At 50.9% G+C, this 19767-nt stretch overlaps 3 protein-coding genes across 5 annotated transcripts; 2 read left to right on the forward strand and 1 right to left on the reverse strand.

Moving 5' to 3' along the window:
• Positions 1-754: 754 nt before the first annotated feature.
• On the forward strand, positions 755-9162 carry RFNG (RFNG O-fucosylpeptide 3-beta-N-acetylglucosaminyltransferase). The gene is given in 11 exon segments (XM_009989827.2): positions 755-811; positions 813-863; positions 866-991; positions 993-1184; positions 1968-2016; positions 2537-2639; positions 3025-3178; positions 4206-4294; positions 4385-4550; positions 5950-6035; positions 6265-9162. Coding segments are annotated over 11 exon segments (1140 nt in total). The 3' UTR covers positions 6332-9162.
• A 782-nt stretch (positions 9163-9944) lies between these two features.
• DCXR (dicarbonyl and L-xylulose reductase) lies at positions 9945-13216 on the forward strand. The gene is made up of 8 exons (XM_086624217.1): positions 9945-10002; positions 10122-10219; positions 10346-10500; positions 11726-11768; positions 12086-12185; positions 12349-12413; positions 12510-12627; positions 13113-13216. The coding sequence occupies exons 1-8, from the start codon at positions 9945-9947 to the stop codon at positions 13214-13216; spliced, it is 741 nt and encodes a 246-aa protein (XP_086480343.1).
• On the reverse strand, positions 13213-18987 carry RAC3 (Rac family small GTPase 3). Of its 3 annotated transcripts, none has more exons than XM_086624219.1 (6): positions 18924-18987; positions 16380-16451; positions 15984-16101; positions 15286-15348; positions 14638-14797; positions 13213-13343 (listed from the first exon to the last, which is right to left on the reverse strand). In XM_086624219.1, exons 1-6 carry the CDS (start codon positions 18956-18958, stop codon positions 13213-13215), a joined length of 579 nt encoding a protein of 192 aa, XP_086480345.1. In that variant the 5' UTR covers positions 18959-18987. The 3 variants fall into 3 exon arrangements, with proteins under 3 accessions (XP_086480345.1, XP_086480344.1, XP_086480346.1); XM_086624218.1 differs by having other exon boundaries at positions 13304-14531; XM_086624220.1 differs by lacking the exon at positions 13213-13343 and adding an exon at positions 14440-14531 and having other exon boundaries at positions 14634-14797.
• Between the last annotated feature and the right edge of the window lie 780 nt (positions 18988-19767).

Raw genomic sequence — 19767 nt, forward strand, 5'->3', positions numbered from 1 at the left:
GGAGGACGCTCGGCCGCAGGACGCTCGGCCGGGCGCTGCTCCTCCCGAACGGCGGCGGAAGCGACGCAGACGGACCCCGCGGCAGGGCGAGCGAGGGCCCGAGGCCCGCCGAGAGCGGCCTCCCTGCTCGCGAGGAAGCCGCGGGCGCGGCGCCGACGGGGAAGGCCGCGCCGCGCCGCCCGGAGGCCGCGGCAGGGCCGGGCCGGGCGGCGCTGTCCGACACCGCGCGGAAGGGACGCCGAGCGCGGCGGTGGCGGTCCCCGGCGGAACGGCGCTGCCAGGGGAGGCGGCCGCCCCATACCTGCAAGTTAAAACCTGGACGGGCAGCGGCATCCTTCCCCTCGCGGCGCCACTTCCGGCCGAACGCCCCGCCTCTCGCGCCGGCGCGCCTTCCACTTCCGGGTCGCGCGGCGCCGCCAGAGCGCACCCGACAGGTGAAGCCCTTAAAGGGGCCGCGGCCCGCCGCGCCTCTCCCGCCGGGCGGCGGTGCGGCGCTGCGCGGGGCGCTCACGGCCCGCGGGGCTCAGCCGTGCTCGCTGAGCCGGGGCGGCCTCCCCTGCGGCGCGGCCCGGAGTGCCTGGCCGCTGCCCTCCGCCGGTCTGCGGGGGCTGCCGCCACCTCCCAGGGCGCGGCAGCCGCCTGGCCGGGGCCGGCCGGTGCGGGGCTCCTGGCGCCGGCCCGCCCGGAGCCGCCGCCCGCCTTCGGGGCCATGAGGCGGCCCGCGCAGCGTGGCGAGGGCCCACGGGGCTGCAGCATGAGCGGCTCCTGCCTGGGGCTGCGTAAGGCCTGCGTCCTGCTGTCCGTCAGCGCCCGCCGCCCTCCTGCTGCTGCTGCTGCCGCGGGCGCAGCCCCCGGCCGGGCCCGCCGTCGCCCGCCGCCCGCCGCCGGGCCTAGCGGGCCCCCGCCGCAGAGGGTGGGCCCCGGGGGGAGCGGCGTGCCCGGCCGGCGGGCGGGCTCGCGCGGGGAGTCGGGCGGCGGGCCGGGGGCCGGGGCGGGCGGCCGCGGCGGAGGCCTCGGCGGCAGCCCGCAGCCGCGCGGAGGGGGCGCCTGGGCCTGTCGGTGGCCCGGCCAGGGAGAGCCTGGAGCTGGAGGACATCTTCATTGCGGTGAAGACCACGAGGAAGTACCACCGGAGCCGGCTGGACTTGCTGCTCCAAACCTGGATCTCCCAGGCGAGGGGACAGGTGAGGCTTCGTCAGCAGCTTCGCATCCCGCTGCTTCCCAAGCGGCCGCGGCACTTTCTCCCCATGTTTTTGCTTGCGAGGCTGGGCAAGGCCGTCTCACCTGGTTCATCTCAATCTGCCTCCAAAAGTTCGCTGTTGATAAGCGACTTACTTGCCCTCTGGGATCGGTGGTCATGCAGGAGGAGTTCGCTGACTTTTGTATGATGGTGAAAGATCCCAAGTGCTGATGCATCTAAGCCGATTGTTTTGGACGAAGTAGCTCAGAGAGTTAGGTTTTTTCCATAGAACAATGTAGAATTTGTTCCCTGGTTTGGGAATTTCAGTCCATTCAAGCACATTAACATAATTTTGTCCAGCAGCTGGGACAAGACAGTGTTACTGTGTGGGATGTTCCACCTTGACTTTCATTCTTTTAGCTTGTTTAACAGCTGTGGGTGACTCCCAGCCAGAGAGAGGAGGTGAAGTGCAGAAGGAGGTACTACCAAAAAAGACAGTCATTCCTATCTGGAAATTGGTTGTCTATACCCTGAGATGAGGAGACTAAAACCTTGGATGCTTTACTGAAATGACACTCTTCTGGTTTGCAATGCAAAAACTTGTCATATAAGGCAAGGGCTGAAGTTGCTGGGGTTCTCTCCACCACCACTCCACACACCACTCCCAATGGCTACTGTGAAATACAATAACAAGACAAAAAATTCAGAATTCTGACTGCAACTGAGCAAAGCTGAAATTAGCTTCTGAAATTCTCAAATGTGTACATGCCATTTTTGTCTCCCACAGACGTTTATATTCACGGACTGGGATGATCGGGAGCTACGCCTGAAAGCAGGTAAGCTGTGTAGCATATGTGCATGCTGCCTGTTATAACTCAGCTTTGTTTCTGCCATGCTTTCCCTGGAGTCCTTATTTCATGCTGTACAAGCAATTAGGGAAGTTAAGATGCAGAAAATGGAGAAAACATCTCCTTCCACAGGAGAATATACTGTTCCTACTTGCCACCTGGACAAGATGCCTGGAACTTCCTGAATACTGGGTTCACCTTTCCACCCACTTCCTTCCTGTTAGTAAGCTTAAGTCTATCTGGTCCAAAATTCTATTAGGTATTTCCTCTGCATACAGTCTCATGGCACTATTTATATACCCTCCGCTCACCCGTTTTTCTGTACTCTGCAGCTTGCATGCCATATGCATAACCCATGAGCCCTGCCTGTCCTGCAGTTTATTCTCCATGTGTGCACCACATGCACTTCAGATGTATGGTATTGGTGCCAAATGTGCACTTTCTTTGTAGTCTCTTTTGGACTACACATGCTTCTCAAACCTGAAAGGGCCGATCTTTATTTTTCTAGGGGATCATATGATCAACACCAACTGTTCTGCTGTCCATACCCGGCAAGCTCTCTGCTGCAAGATGTCTGTGGAATATGATAAATTCCTGGAATCTGGGCAAAAGTAGGTGAAACATGTTGTTCTGATTGCCTTTGTTTCTTCCAGTTCTGCATTCACAGGAAACTTGAGTAACCTTCTTTGCTCCAGTAAGGAATGCAGTACTAGCTAGAACATGGTCATGAGCACAGGGAGGGGAGCACAGCATGAAGCAGTATTTATAAACAAGCATCATCTGGAAGGTGGAAAGGATGATAATCTAAGGGGGTTATTAATTCAGTCTCTTTAGAGCATTAGGATCTCTGGGTGCTTTCAGCTTCCAAATTCTGTAATTCAGGACAATAGGAAATGCTTTCTGCTCCAAGCCTGAAAGACTAAGACTCAGCTCTAAACCTGTAATTAATTTTTTGCCACTGCTCTGCAGTAGCTCTCTTGTTTTGTTTTGTTGAAGATGGTTTTGCCATGTGGACGATGACAACTATGTGAACCCTCGGACTCTCCTGCGTCTCCTATCTGCATTCTCACACAGCCAGGATGTCTATGTGGGGCGACCGAGTCTGGACCATCCCATTGAAGCAGCTGACCATGTCCAAAGTGATGGATCAGTAAGCAAACTTTGCAGTTAGTCTGAGAGGCATTCTGACCTTCTAAGCTTTAAAACCTTGAGAGTTCATAGGATTCTCCCATAAACCAAGTGATTTAATCTGCAAGCAATAAACCTGGCACTGGTCATTTTCAGAGACAGGGTGCAGCATTAAATAACCTTCAATCTGATCTTGTCTACATATGTACAATAGAATTTGTCTCCTGGGTGGATGTCTGTTTCTCTTCCTTTACTCATATACGTTGGTAATCTCCCTCACACTGAGGTGAGTAGGGCCTCCCCACCTTGGCTCTTTCTTTTCCTTTAGTGGTTTTGTGGGCAGTGTTCCTCGTTTCAGGGGTTTGGGTTGGGGGTGTGTTGCTTGGTTTGCTTGGAGAGCAGTATCACATTGTCATCATATTGAACCAACCTCAGATGGATGACAAAGACACTCTGGGTATATAAGGCATTTCTGATACTGAGTGGTTAGTGGGTTTCCAAGAAGTGGAAGCAAACATATCTCAGTCACAACATACATGTGTTAAAGGACAAGTCCTCCCCAGGTTGCCTGTACTGACAGGCATAAAGATAAATCGTCCACTGGCCAGGAAGTCAGTTGTGAAGGAGATTATTAGGGAAGACTCTGCACAACAAAATAAGAACCATTGGACATGGAGCCAAGTGACTAATGGACCACCTTTGATTTCCCCAGGAACACTGAGCTGACTGTGACCCTTGGCTAGAATGACCAGGGGACAGACGGAATTGGGTAGGAGTGGGAATACAGTTTCCCATTTCATGTGTGCTATCTCAGTTATGCTGATTTGGTGCTTCACCTGCTGTCAGTTCCAGGATAGAGTTTCATTTGAGAGAACAGCTAGCTGGGCTTTCAGCAGCCTAAAGAAATAGAGATTAACCTGTAGTCTTGTTCTGACTCAAGTGCAGTATGTGATATCCAGTAGCACCTCAAGTTCCTTTCCCTGCCCAGTCAAATGGAAAAAGCTGATTATCAGTAACTACCGTGTGTTTTTTTTCTTTTTGTTCTTCAGAAGACAACCGTGAAATTCTGGTTTGCCACAGGTGGAGCAGGGTTCTGTATCAGCAGAGGTCTTGCCCTGAAGATGAGTCCCTGGGCCAGGTAAAGGCTGTTCCTAGCTGAGCTCCACCAATGTGTGTTTGGTAGGCTTTGAAGTGTATTTCATCTTGTCTCCTATGCTCTGTCTCACAGCCTGGGCAATTTCATCAGTACTGCAGAAAGAGTGCGTCTTCCTGACGACTGCACTATTGGCTACATCATTGAAGGGCTGCTGGAAGTAAAGCTGCTGCACAGCCCGTTGTTCCATTCCCACCTGGAAAATCTGCAGAGACTACAAGGAGAGTCTGTGCTGCAGCAGGTGGGGCTAAGCTTCGTGTCCTGTTCGTGTAATTACATCTCAATTTGATGAGAAAGAATACTCTTCATGGACTTAGCACTCTTCAGCAAAGAAGAATGTCTACAGTCTCACTCAGAGCTGTGTCCTGTCCAACTCCTTCGTTTAAGTAAAAAGCATGCTTTCACCCTTGCCAATTAAGTTGTATCGCTGTCCTCTCCTTTGTGGACAGATTCTGCTTCGTGAAGCATAAATACAGTGTTCCCCATCTCCTTCTAAACTCTGATTTTTCCATGAGTCACAGTAGCAGCAAGTGTAGAAGAAGGCAATATTTAGTTTGCCTGCTGTGTAAGAAAGTATTTCTGTCTTTGGCTAACAAAGTCTCAGTCTTAATTCATGCTGTTCAAAAAGACTAAGGTCTCAGCTATAGCAAGTACCTCTTCAATAACTTAAGACACAGTTAAATGTTTGATCGTTTTTTAGAATAATTTGTCTGAATCTCAAGAAATTTAGCCAATGGTTCTTAAGAAAAATCAAGCAGTATTTTAATTGCTGGAATACCTTTTTACTCATGGGCAGTAGATGGAGCTATAAGGCTATCCAGAAGCTTTGTCTGCCTCTTACTGTTTTGCACCATGAAAAAACGAGAGTGCAGTTTTGCCCCTACAGACTGCTTGGTTATATTTTCCTGGCAATTGTATTAGGCAGCAGAATTGTACACTTAGGGCCAGATTCCAGTGTGATGTAATCTCCTTCGTGTTAGTGAATTTAACTGTAGGCTGAATACAGCCTTTCGTTGGTGATCATTGTTTCCCTGAGACTGTAACACCTAACCCAAAATCCAGGAAATCTACAGTTAGAAAGAAATTGATGTCATCTTGATCTTGTACCTGGCAGCTGAAAATTTCTTGATATAGTGCTTGTGTGGAAGAATAGCATGAATTGGAGTTCCAGAAATCTAAATTTTATTGCCAGGTTTGTCCCATGGCAGTCCTTTGCATGCCATTTAACATCCAAATGTCTGTATTTTCCCCTCTGTGCTAACACGATACTGTGCAGACTTCAGGCAATGTCTGGTGAGGAAGAACGTATGTTATTCAGTGAGGGTACAGACATTAGCAAGATGAATGCCCCTACAAAGCTTACAATTGTAACTCATCTTTTTGTTCAGGGCAATGCAACTTACAGCTCTTATTTATTCTCCAGCATTGCCTTCAGATGAGCAGTGGTCCATTTGGTATCTACCGTTCAGTGCCAATGTTGCTTATGTCAAAACTAACCACTGTTTTTCAAATGTAATCCCCTGTTCAGATCAGACAGAATCCTTGGAGTCCTTCTTCGTAGCTCATTAATAATCCTGCTATCCCCACTCTGTGTTTCTGCATTAGTGTTACAATTTCTGAATATTTATTTGCTTTTACAGGTTACCCTAAGTTACGGGGACCCTGAGAACAAACACAATGTTGTGAGTGTGGGAGGAGTGTTTAGCCTTCAGCAAGATCCAACCCGGTGAGTGTCCGCTTCTGAAGCAAGATCTCCCTGCCTTGTTCGTGTTTATCAAGTGTAAGATGATCAAACCCATCAAAGGGGTTATTTTTTCATGTCAGCTCTTGTTGCTGTGCCAAAGGCAGGTAGACCCACCCCTCTCTGCTCTATTAGACTGCTGCACATTCAATGCTAGTACATTCATTGTATGGAGAATTCCAATCTAATATTTTGGGTTTTTTTTTCTTTATAGATTTAAATCTGTCCATTGTCTGCTCTATCCTGACACTATTTGGTGCCCTGCTAAGAAGATGTCATAATTCTTGACCAGTCGTTGACACCTGTATCTTACCTAGTTTGCAAAAGACAGGAGTTGTGGTGGACTCTTTCAGGATGGTTTGTTTTTTTTTTTTTTTCTTCTGGGAAATAACCAGAGGTGTCTACAAAGGAGGCAGACAGACTCTATTTACAGAAGCACGGTGTGGTTTGTTCAGCTGCAGCCTGGGACATTCCAAGAAGAATCCCTGTTCTTCTGTCCAGTGACTCTTCATATAGTGACTACAGTCATATGGGTACGAGTCACTTCACACTATTCGTCTGATGTCACCTGAATCTGTGCTTGGTCACATCCTAGGCAAATGCAGCGCTTGGACTGATAGCATTCTTACTACTGGTAGGGGCTTTGAGGGGCCGTTGTCTTGAAGCTGGAGTGCTAAAGCAGGCTGTAGTCCCCATGGTGACAAGAGAGGGGAAGTTTTCACGCGTCTTTCTTGGGAACAGAATTATTCAAGAGCTTCTGTGGCCTGCCATATTAAAACTTCACCTGTGGGCCAGAAACAGGGTCTGTTTGTAAACACCAGAAATCCTGGAATGACTAGGGTAAACAAGGCTGAAAGCCTTTGTCGTGGGAAAACCCCATGTGAAGGTAAGCTTACTCAGGACTGGATAAGAGTTGCTTACAGTGCACATTCTCCCCTGTAGTGCGTATATACCTCCCATGGAGGTGATTGTCAGACTTGGCTCTCTTACCAGCTGAATTGCAGTGGTTGTTGATTATGATGGTGGTCTGCCACATCCAAGACTATTCCCTTGATATTCGATACTGAAGAAATATTTGCCAGACTAGATGGTAGTCATCTCTCCTGCTTTGCCCACAGCAGGTCAGATTAGCTAGAGCATGCTCACTGCTGATGAAACACACCCTGTCTCTGAAGTTGTGCTGTATCTTCTGCTGTCTGTGAGGGAGGAGGAATGCTAGATAGCTGTAATGCCCAGAGGAAGTTTTTGATGGTATCATTTGAGGATCTTTAATTGTGTCAGCTTCTTCAGATAATATTTTCATTACCTTAATGTCTAGATCAGTGTTTATTTTTAACTCTTCTCTTAATGTTTCAATAAATAGTTCATGCAGCCACTAAAAGGAGACTGCACGCACGCACAAGGCAGAAGTTCAATGCTGTAGCAATATCACCTGCTGCTGCTTTTTAAATAAGTAAGCTTAGTTTTCAAAGTGGAAGAAATGGGGCTCCATTATGTTTACTTTTCTGTTAGCACAAACTTTGGCCATGTGCAATCCCTACCTGACATGAAGAACAGCATAAAAAATTACTTTGCAAAACCACTGTTTACTCTCACAAACTCTTCAGAAAATACTTGCTGGTTTAATGCTAGAGTCTGAAGCTGAATTAAGGGGAAAATAGTAGAATGACACTGTATAACCTGGAACTATGATTAATGGCTAGACCTAGCAAAAGTTTCAGATTTCTAAGCAGCTGTACCATGGACTTCAGCTAGTTGCTCAGCTCTCTGCTGTTTGAAAAGTGTTATAATGTGGGCAAACGCCTGCAGTGTATTCAAGCATGAAACTCGGCAGAGGTTTCAGCCTCCTGAAATACACTGTTCCCTGCTCTCTCTTTTTAACACAAACCTTTCAGCGTTTAGCTGCGTGCATTTTTCTCTCTGCATGATTATAGTTAATTCCACTGAGTAGCAAACAAGCTGACTGCTACATGCTACAGTCTTGCAGCTCATTCTTAAATTTCTCCTTTCCTTCATGTATACTAAGGTGAGCATGAAGTATGGCGATAAGAACGCAGCAGGGAAATGGATCAAGGTCCAGCTGGCACTGTGGCTGTTCCAAAGTCCAGCTGGCACTGTGGCTGTTCCAAAGTCCAGCTGGCACTGTGGCTGTTCCGTAACAGGTACACCTGTAACACTGACAGCCTGTTACAGAAAACAGAGGGGGACTTGTGGAATAGTAGGTTGTGGTATGTTCTACCTCTTTATTAGGTCTTCTGCTCACTAGAACTGAGGCATCCTATGGTTTAATGATTTGTCATTAATAGCTCTGGAGATTCCTGTTATCCATATAAATACTTTTTTAAAAAAAAAAACAAACCCACACATGTTAGGATCCTGTTTTCAACCCCCTGTAGCAGCAAGTTGTGAAACTTCATGAGCTGTTGATGAGATTTTGTCTTTAGACGCTGATTCTGAACTCTTCTGTTGGAGCTTTTCTTCCTCTTCCACTGGTAGCAGCCTCTGGTAAGGTACAACAGATATAGCATGGACTGGGTAGTGATTATGTGGCAAACTGCATTTTGAAAATGTCAACACTTCATGTGGATGGCAGCAAAACTGAGTAGTAGAAGTTTCACACTGTAGTCACTGGTCATCCTAAGCTAGGTGTGCCAAAGAGGCAGCATACTCCAAGGTGTTAGGGCGTTTAATAAACTGAAAAAAGACCACGTTTCTCCTGCATGGCAATACAGAACTGTTCAATGTGTTCAAGGTTTCTTGTATTGACAACAGCAGGCTGTGTGGATATATCAGGATGCGGCTTTTTAATCAAACTACTGTTTCATACATAAAGTGATTCTACAAAATAAATATTTAAATATGTCAAAGACTGTGTTTTGTCATGTTTCTTGACACATTTACACCAAAAATGGACTATAAACCCTGTGATCCAGAAAACTACAGCCTTGTGTTAGGCTGTTGTGATGCCAAATGGCCAAAAAAAGTGAGTTATATGACTTGGATGTGCAGAGGAACAAATATGGATGAGAAGAATCCTTGCAGATGATGATTAACAGAGTAAAAGAATTGAAATAAGGAATAAGGTAAGTGTTGTAAACTTGTCTCAGCACTTTCCTAGTCTATTTCCGCACTTAATAAATGTGCCACAGGAGCTCTCAAATGTAAGAGTCCTCAGAAAGCAATGTCTGAATTGGGTAGTATTACAAACAGACCTGTTAATAAGGGGCATACCTGTCTGTGCTGCTCTGCTGTTAATGCCAGCTCTGGAAATCAGGAGTTGGAACTGCCATGCTGACCATCAGTGGAAGGAAACTGGTGCAGTAGCTTCTCTCTCTCTAGCCCATTTTTTGTTGTACCTTCCAGCACGTTGCTGTTGTTGCACACATGCTGCGTGACAAACTCTGTACACCTGCGTCCTCAAGCACGTGGAGCCTGTGCACTTTTCAGCTGATTTTCCAGGCAACGACTATAGACTACAGCTGCCTACAGACTTCATCGGCATCTTCAGGTAGGCAGAGAAGGGGGGTCTTCTCATGGTCCGGTAAAAAGCCCTGGGTTCTTTTGTGGTCTATTACTGCGGTACTTCAGTGGGAATCAGAAAATTCATCTCTGCACGCCCGTCTCCTGCAGCGTGAGCCCAGAAATGGCTTCCGGCTGCGTCCTCGGAGGGGACTGGGGGCTGCAGCAGGTGCCGTCGGTGGGAGGCAGGGGCAGGGCAGCGCCTCCAGCACCGCTCCGCCGGGCCCCCATCCCCGGCCGCGGCGGCGGCGCCAGCGCGGGGCAGAGCCCGCTGCCCGCCCCGGCCCTATCAGGCCGCCCCGCTCCAGGGCTCCGCCCGGCGCCGGTCCCGGCCCCCGGCTGGCGGCCCCGCCCAGGCCACAGTCCGCCCGCAGCATGGAACCGCATCCCAGCTTCCGCGGCCGCCGGGCCCTGGTGACTGGGGCCGGAAAAGGTGGCCGAGCGGGGCCGGGGGCCGAGCGGGGCCCGGGGGCCGAGCGGGGCCCGGGGGCCGAGCGGGGGCCGGGGGCCGAGCGGGGCCCTGCGGCCGGGGCTGACACCGTCTCCCCGCAGGGATCGGGCGCGCCGTGGCCGTGGCGCTGAGCAAGGCCGGGGCCCGCGTCACCGCGCTGAGCCGCACCGCGGCGGACCTGGACAGCCTCGCGCGAGAGGTACCGGCCCCCCCCCCGCCCCGGGACCCCCGCCGGGAGCGCCTTCCCCTCCCCCGGGATACCCCCGCGCCGGCGCTCCCCGCTCCCCCGCCGCCCCCCGACCCACGGAGGCCGCCCTCGCCGCAGTGCCCCGGCATCGAGACCCTGTGCCTGGACCTGGCCGACTGGGACGCCACGGAGGCGGCGGTGGGCGCGGCGGGGCCCTTCGAGCTGCTGGTGAACAACGCGGCCGTGGCGCTGCTGCAGCCCTTCCTGCAGGTGACGCGGGCGGCCCTGCAGCGGTGAGTGCTCCTGCCCGCGGCCCCGCGCTGCCGGCGGGCCGGGGCGGCCGGAGCGGAGCTGCCAACGCCGAAAGCTGTGGCAAAGCGTCCCAGAAAGCGGTGTGTCTTACAAAGGGAAGGCAGCAGCTGGTGCACGGGCACCAGTCAGGCTGACACACACGCTTGCAGAAATGCCTGTCGTTTGCTTTCCCAGCGGTCTGCTACTGCTTACGTCTGCTTTCTTTGCTTCACTGTGTTTGAATGCTTTACATAATCACCTTTCGCCCTGTAAGCTTCAAAAAGAAGCCAAGTAAAGTACTGACGCTATTCCACAGCGAGTAGCCAGAACCTGCAGTTTCATCTCGGATGGTGGTGTGCACACGCCATCCAGCCTACACGGGCGAGAAGAGTGTCTCTTGCTGTGAATGGAGCTCAGAGCTTCCAGTCTAGCTCCAGCTCAGTCTCTGCTAAATTGAAAGGCAGTTGTCAGCAAAACGATTCAGCTATCGAGAAGACAAAGCCAGGTAAGGGACTATAAAACTGTCACAGTGGGAAATTAATTTGCTTACTGCAATAACACGACAGCTTTTTCTCTCAAAAGATCCATCGTTCCAGTTGGGGGTAAGCTTTAGGATACAGGACGTGGTGCATCTGTTTCCTTCTAAGATGGGTCATGCTTTGTCCCTGCATTAAGAATGGCGATTGTGGGTCTATAATAAAGGATTCATTTGTGACTAGAATATAAAATGTATGGATATAAAATGTATGGATTCTACTAAGATCATTCTGCAGAACTAGCAGGTAAAACCTGATGAAGGAAGGACTGGATGGCAAATGGAAGAAAAGCTGCATCTACCCATCTTATAGCAGGTTTATTTGCTATTTTAAAGCCTTGCGATGGGTTTGATTGGTCTAAGAAGAGTCACTGGCTGAGGCCCAGGGCTCACTGTTTAATAGAGGAAGTGCATTGGTCTGCTAAAGATCAGAGTCCTGCTGGAAAAGTGACAGTGCACGAGTGCCCCTCCCTCCCTGCACACTGAATAGCTTACATCAAACCAACGGTTCCTTGCTGAAAGCATGCCTAATAATTCTTGCTAGCCAGTCAGCTTGGCATTTCTGTCCGTGTTCTAGAGTACCACTAGTGTTTCCAAGATACCAGCAGCACTTCTCTGCTGCCTCCCAAAACAACTCCTCTCTGGCCTGGGCTGCAATCACTCTGTAACCTTTAAATTTGATTTATTTGTAGGTCTCTTGATGTGAATCTTCAGGCTGTGCTTCACGTTTCCCAGGTGAGGAAGAGTTGTCACTGCAGTTGTCTCCATGAACAGCAGTGACTAAAGTCATTCTGCACAGCAGAGATAAGCGCCCACTGTGGGGGCTAAAGGGACTGTAATCCAAAGTCAGCCTGACAATGTGCACGCACAGCCCCTTCACTCTCTTGCTCTGACTCCACCTCTCGTAAGTGGGAGGCACTGAGGACTTAGTTCCTCTGGATGTTTTGGCTCTTTTGGCTACCATAACAGCCCAGGAAGATTCCTACTGAACGAGTTAATGATTTCTCCTGTTAGATTCTGGCATCCCTCTTTTTTTTAACTTCCTCCCCCAGATTGTTGCTCGGCAGATGATTGCACAGGGGGTGCCAGGTGCTATTGTAAACGTCTCTAGCCAGGCATCTCAGCGTGCTCTGCAGGATCATGCTGTTTACTGTAAGTATGTTTAGCTTTAGCACTGCCCCTCTCATTTTCCATTAGTTGGAGACCCACAGCCACCAAGCTGCTGGCTGACAGTTCTGGGCAGTGAAATACTTGTGCGTGTTCCAGACCAAGGGCTATGCACTTAAATGCCTCCTGTTTTTCCCTTCTCTTGAAGGTTCCACAAAAAGTGCTTTGGATATGCTGAGCAAGGTAATGGCAATGGAACTGGGACCCCACAAGGTAGGATTCTTTCATGGAAACAGAAGTGTGAAGGCTGAACCTGAGCATTTCCTCTCAGAGCAGTCTGGTTTGATTGTTTCTTGCTCTTGGTCTCAGATTAGGGTGAACACTGTGAACCCCACAGTGGTTATGACTGACATGGGGAGAATTAACTGGAGTGACCCTCAGAAGTCTGCTGCCATGATTAATCGGATTCCACTGGGAAAGTTTGCAGGTCAGTGGTGTATATTTGTTGCCAGGCTGGGCTCTTTGGTTGTATCCAAGCCTTCCCTCTAATTGACATCACAGCCATAGGTACCTTGCTGCTTTTGTGGGCAAAGTCACAACTCTGCTGAATGGCTGTGGTTGAATTCCTGAAGCATTTGATGAGGACAGGGCAAGAATCAACCTTATCTCCCCTCTTCTATAGCCAACTCATCTGAGGACAAGTGAAATGCACTTACTTAGGTGTTCATAAATATGACTGGGAGGGGGGCATAGGTGCTGGCTGTGAACTAAGTATCATTAGATCGCAACAAAGACTTTTTGATGTCTAGCCCTCAGCCACAGTGTCCTGTATACTGCATCAAGCACAGTCTGGTGGCAAAGATATGTCCCAGATCCAACTACATGTAGAGGTCAAAGACATACCTTTTGGGATGCTTGTTTTTCTAGTACAATTTGAGGGTTGCATCGGATGTTCTCTGTGTCTGATTCCAGAGGTGGATGATGTGGTGAACAGCATTCTCTTCCTGCTGAGTGATAAGAGTGCAATGACAACCGGCAGCTCGCTGATGGTTGATGGGGGATTTCTTGTCTCCTAAGATGACACCTGCATTTCACACCTAGCTTTAATTCTCATATTAGTTAGTACTGCATAGATGTAAACCGGATACAAAACAATGACACAGACCCAGTCTTGCTGGAGAAGAGGGGCAGCAGAGCTGGAACCTGTATGAGAAGTGAGGTGGAAAATTACCTTTAGAAGGCTGCTATATAATAAAGCTCACATACGCCGTCATGGAGAATGTTTATTGCACCAAATAAGGTTTTATCTTGTCACTCTACATGATGATTAGAAACTGGACCTGTCTTTCTTCCAACCCTGTTCCCCCCCCCCCACAACCCTTCAGAAGCTCTCCCTGTTCCATCCAAATCCATAGAGCCTGCCTGCACTTTCAGTGGGAAGGGAAGAAATAAATTAGCAGACTCCTCATTGCTTCCTTTGCCGTCTTTAGTAGAAAAAAAAAACAAAACAGAGGCAACAACCACAGCCCTGCTCTGCAGAGACTGGATTTGGGGTGGGGGGGAGGCCCTGCTAAAGACTGACGGGGGGGAGCAGCACCATGCTGTCCTAGGGTGCGCACATACAAAAAGGCAAATACATCGATTGCACAGAGCTGTTTCACTCACTGAGTTTGGCTAGTACCCAGTAAAGCACCTAATGATTAGTTCTTCAGCTTCGTACCTCATTTACTTCGACCCCTTCTGGGTCTGGTCATGATTTCTTTAACAGTCTCAGGCACGCATCTGCTAGAGCACCAATTTGTTAACTGTTAGCCACAGTAGGCTGGACAAGGAGACCCTACCACTCTCCCAGCTGCTCTTGTCATTCAGCACGATTCATATCGGCTCCCTCCCCACTCCCACAAGGACCTTCACCACGTGTTTCACCTGCAGTTTGAAACCAGGTGTTTCTAGGACAGGATGGATGTCTCAGCCCTTTCAGCTTGGAGTTCAGGAGAGCCAAAACAGCCTGTTGCCCCAAGGAGCTACCTTGCCTTCCCCATTGTACCTCCCCTGGGGGCTGTACAGCCCCCAGCTAGTCTCCTGCCCCCACTGCCCCTTCACATCAACACTGACGTTAAATCAAAGAGACATTTAAAAAAACACTGACTTCGTACATGATGAAGGGCCCTACACATCCAGCCCCCTCCAGAAACACCCAGCTAATATGCAATCTGTCAGAGGACGACAACATGCTGAGCCAGCACCCAGGCCACAGCCTTCAAAACACGGTACACTTTTTGCCAGGCTTCTTCACAGGCGGTGGGCAGAGCACAGCCCGGATGGCTTCATCAAACACTGTCTTCAAGCCCCGCTGCGTCAGGGCAGAGCACTCGAGGTACTTTACCGACCCTAGGGGAAAGAGAGCTCCAGCTCAGCCACTCCAGCCCACTGTCCCTCACCCACTGCAAAACAAAAAGCTCAATGCCATGGAGATCTGTCAGTACATGAGACTCACCAATCTCCCGAGCCATGGCCAAACCTTGGGGGTAGGTGATTGGGGCCAGTTTCTTATCACGTAACCTTTCAATGGTGTCCTTATCATCCCTCAAGTCCAGCTTGGTGCCCACCAGGATGATAGGTGTATTTGGGCAATGGTGTCGGACCTCAGGATACCACTGAAACAGAGAAGCATGATAAGAAAAGTAGCTATAGCAGTAGATGCAACCATGAGGATCTGTTTAGTATTACGAAGAAGGTTTTTACTACTGTCTCACGTGGTGGCAACACCTGAACAGGACACTTCTGCCTACAGCTCTGAGTATGCTCTGCCAAAAGAGGCTGGTGCAGATGTAATAATGAAGGCACTGAGACATGGAATCATGACAGACAGTGCCAGTCAACTCTGCACACAGTGCTACCCTTAACTGCATTTTAGCTTCTAGGAAATCCCTTATCTTCTTCAAGATGCAGATTCAAAAAGGCAAAAACTTAGCTAAAGAAGAAAAGAATAAAAAGTAGGCCCCTCTTAAAACCTGCAGACTATGACCTTCCCTTATCAGAACATGATTGCTAGAAATTTTAGACTGGTAGGTGTGGTGCTGGGTGGGGCATGGGACTTCACCAGTTCCTCCCTTCCACTGTTTGACCCAGGAGAATACTTTACCTTGGCTCTGACATTCTCAAAGGAGGCTGGACTCACAAGGGAGAAGCAGATCAAGAAAACATCCTGTGTGGAAACAAGAGGGTCAGCTGTGCAGAAAGAAACAGCTAGAGATAATGGAAGGAGGGTGGAGAGGGAGCCTTATAGAGGACAACTTCCTCCCACAAGCAACGACTGTGGCTGTAAGAAATTCTTCCCCAGTAAGGGTGCTAAACAAAGAGGGAAGGAATGGACTTTGAGTGTATGACTTCATCTTCTCCTACAATACTGAGCTCTGCGTGTTAAAAGCCTGCAGCCACAAAAACTTAACAGTGCTATGGGCTTCACCCCAGGTAAGGGGGCACACGTAGGAATTGCTGCAGCCAGGTAAGCATGACTAGTGCAGCCCAACTGTGAACTGTGCCACCAAGAGAGAATGGGAATATGGAACGTGGCTCAGCTGCACGGCAGCCCCATGCCATTCCTTTCACTTGAGCCTCCCTATGGCACACACAACTGTTCAATTGCCATTACGAAGCACAGACTACAGCAGGACAATCTCTTAGGAGAAATTCAGCTGTGATACTTATTAAACAACCAGAATTACGGCTACAGCTGCAGGAACTTATACTTTCCTCTCTGGAAAGAAGCCTGGCTGTCCTTGGGAGCCCCCCTGTCCCCAAGAGGGAGCAGTTACAAGCCAGTCCAAGCCCAGCACTTACTGTCTGTGGATACGAAAGAGGTCGCAGTCGGTCATAATCCTCTTGCCCCGCTGTATCCCAGAGGCCTAGGTTCACTGGCTTTCCATCTACCATGACATTGGCAGAATAGTTATCAAACCTGCCAAGGAAGAGTCTCCATCAGTGACAATCTTGTTGTGACCCACACAACTCTTTATATGAAATCCAAGGAGGCAGTGAATCCGGAGAGGCCATTGCAACACAGTTCCAGTGGGGACAGTCTGCCCTCCTCACATACACAGCCATACCAGCAGCATCCTCCTCGTGTGTGAACTTCATAGTCTGATTTAGGACAGCCCTCTCCTGACCTTACGAAACCAACTTTTACACATGCAGATACAGAGCAAAAAGCAACTGAAACCCAAGGCCATTACTCACACAGTGGGGATGTATTCTCCAGGAAAGGCATTCGTGGTGTAACTGATCAGCAAGCAGGTCTTCCCTACAGCTCTGCAGAGGACAAGAGTGACAAGCATAAAGAAAGGTACAGCAGGAAACTGTAAAACTCGCCCTTTCCTCACCCAAAAAAGAGGTTAGGTAAAAAGTCATCATGAGAAAACAAACCTGTACTAGGCTAGAATTCTCTAGCTGTCAGGGACCAGGCCTGAACTCACAATGTGCACCTTGCCTGAGCACTTACCTGACTCTGCTCTCTCCCACTCCTTTTCCCCAACCACTCAGCCTCAGCAAAATCATAGAATCATAGAATGGTTAGGGTTGGAAGGGACCTTAAAGATCATCTAGTTCCAACCCCCCTGCCATGGGCAGAGACACCCTCCACTACACCAGGTTGCCCAAAGCCTCATCCAACCTGGCCTTGAACACTTCCAGGGATGGGGCATCCACAACTTCTCTGGGCAATCAGAGAAGGCAGGCAAAATATATTTGTTCCAGGAACCAAATGAGAGGGAATAAATTAGGGTTCTGTGCTGGGCTCAACACATCCATAATAGTCTAGCAAAATGGTTTTCAGTGAGGTGAAAAAATGTGCAACAACACAGAATTATTCAAGCTCCTCAGACACAGGAATTCAATATCAATAAATACAAAGGGGGAAAATTAAGTATCCATAAACAAAACTGAACTTTAAAATTGACCACCGGCAGTCTGGAAAGAGATTTTGGCATCAACATAGATCAATAAAAATATCAGCTCAGGGTTTTGCTCAAGGCAGGTGAGATTGGTCAACCCAGTGGTGGCAGCTGGTTGTCAACAGTGTAAGCACTGAACTTTAGTTAGCCCTGGAGTATACGGGAAAAGCTTAGTTATAGGAACAGAGGAGCAGCAGGAGTGTAAACAACCTATTTACCACTGTGAAAGTTGTGAACTGTAGAGAACCTTCCAGAGAAACAGATTGTGAGTGCCAGTGACAGGGAAAGCTGTCTGTTAGGTGCCTGATGGGTATCCTCTACCCAATTCTGTAACTGGAGTGACATAAGGAAAGACTTCAGGAGTGAGAGACGCTCAGGGACCCCAGTCCTGCACCAGGACGACACAAAGCGCAGCAAGAACCACTATAGTAATCCACCCAGCTTTTCCCCTGGATCAGGTCTCCTCTCCTTGAGAACATCACTGCACTGATCAGCCCGACTTTCCTCCTGAACCACGACCTCTCTCCTACCAAAGAGGGAAGTCACACAATTCACAAAACCCCACGCATATCTATGATTAAAACGTTTTGGTGTCTGAGTTCATTTAGGCTCAGCACCATCGATGTGGTCTTAAAGCAAAACACCAGTCTGCAAACCGTCAGCCTAAGTCCATTTCCAACATGCTGTCCCCTGGTCATTACTCTCCCTGCCACAGTAAGGCTGTCCTGTTTGGTGGGTGCCTCCTTCTCCCGCTCCCCTCTTCAGCCCCCACAGGCTAGAACCTGAAAGGCCTCGCTCCAAACGTGTATTTGAAGGAGTGGCACACATGGGAAAGCGGAAAGAGCAATCCCTGCCTAAGACCTGTTCACATTTAGTTCTCCATATCTCAGCTCTGTACTTGCTATGGTGATCAGAAAAGCTAATAGGAATTATGAGGAAAAACATGCAGGACAAGCAAGGAAAAATTATGAAGCACCATAAATCTACTGCATGTCTGCCTCTTGCATACAGATGTGTTCAGAGAAAAAAAAAAGTCATATAGGAAAAGTCTAAAGAAAAGAGCAAAAAGGATGACAAGAGGTACATGGTGAAATCAGAAACAGCAACATATTTCACCTTGGAATATGAACAACAAAATGAGATATGAGAGAAACTTGTGAACTTCCAGATTTTTAGGGAGAACTTTGTGATAAAACACACCTGAACAATGAAAAATAGCTGAATACAGGCACCTAAGAGAGCAACGAGGAGACAGATTTAACCCCCCAAAAAGGTGTTTGTTTTCCAGGCAGCACACCGCCACACGCGAAACAGAACGGCGTCAGGAGACGGGGCCCAAGTTTATGAACTACAGAGGGAGCGGGACGCGCCGGGCAGGACTGGAACGGCCGCTGCGGCAACCGGGCCCCGATCTCCCGCCGGGAGGCGGCGGCGGAGGCGCCCGCTCGGCCTCAGCTGGCCGCCCCGACGCCCATCCCGGCAGGCGGGCGCGGGGCACGGCCCGCCGGGCGCCCCGGCTCCTCACCCGCCGCTCGCAGCTGCCGCCCGGCGCGCCTCTCCCCAGCACCGCGGCGACCCCGCCGGTGAGGGGCCGCGGCCAGCCGGGCGCAGCCCCGCCGGGCGCCCGCTCCTCCCCGCCCGGGCCCCGCGGCGCCCCAGGCCGGGCCGGGCCTCCCGCCGAGGGGAGCCGGCTCTCCCGGGCCGCGGGGCGGGGCCGCGCCGAACCCTCCCCTCCCTTCCCTCGGCGCCGCCGGGACCGGGCCCGCTTTGTGCGGGGGCTGCGGAGGGTCGAGGCGGCCCCGCCGCCACCCCGCGGCCGCCGCGCACTCACCCGTCGCCCACCACCACACACTTGATCGCCTGCATCTGCCCGCGATGGCGGCGCCGCCGCGACTCCGCCGCAGTGACAGCCCGCGCGGGCGGGGCGGGGCGGGGCGGGGCCGGGCCGAGCCGAGCGCGGCCGAGCCGAGCCGACCGAGCGGCGGGGCGGGGCGGGGCCGAGCCGAGCCGAGCCGAGCGCGGCCGCAGGCCGGGGCCGCCGCCGGCGCTCCCGGGGCCGCCCGTAGCCCCCGCCGCGGCTGCCGGAGGCCCCGCCGGGGATGCCGGAGCCCTCCGCAAAGAGCCGTGGCACAGAAAGGCGGAGCGCACGTGTGGCGCCGTCCCACCCCGCCCCTCTGCAGGATCCGGCCCCTCCCCGCCTTCCGTTCCCCCGGCCCGGCACGGCCCAGCTCCCCGCGCCCCCCGGCTGCTGCAGCAAACCGCCCCTGAAGGGCAAGTTACGTGCGCGCGGGCCCCTGAAACAGCGCCCTGGGTGCTGCTCAGCAACTTGCAGAGGACGGTTCCCACAGCGTGTGGCCACCTGCTCAAGGATGTTGCATTGCAGCTGCGGATTTCACCATCACCTGCCCCAAGATGCTCAGGAACAAAGATGCAGCAGCAAAAATCCTGCACGAAGAGGACTTCTGGGTTCCTCCACGTCTCCAAGAACTCTGCTAAGAACAGAGAACTCGTGCAGTGTTAGCGTAGGAAGCAATTCTTCCCTCTGAGGTTGGTGAGGCACTGGAACAGGTTGCCCAGAGAAGTTGTGGCTGCCCCATACCTGGAAGTGTTCAAGGCCAAGTTGGAGGGGACTTTGAGCAGCCTGGTCTAGTGGACCATGGCAGGGGGTTGGACTA

Source organism: Tauraco erythrolophus, chromosome 20 (assembly GCF_009769465.1).
Source record: "Tauraco erythrolophus isolate bTauEry1 chromosome 20, bTauEry1.pri, whole genome shotgun sequence".
In the NCBI taxonomy this organism is placed as follows: Eukaryota; Metazoa; Chordata; class Aves; order Musophagiformes; family Musophagidae; genus Tauraco; species Tauraco erythrolophus.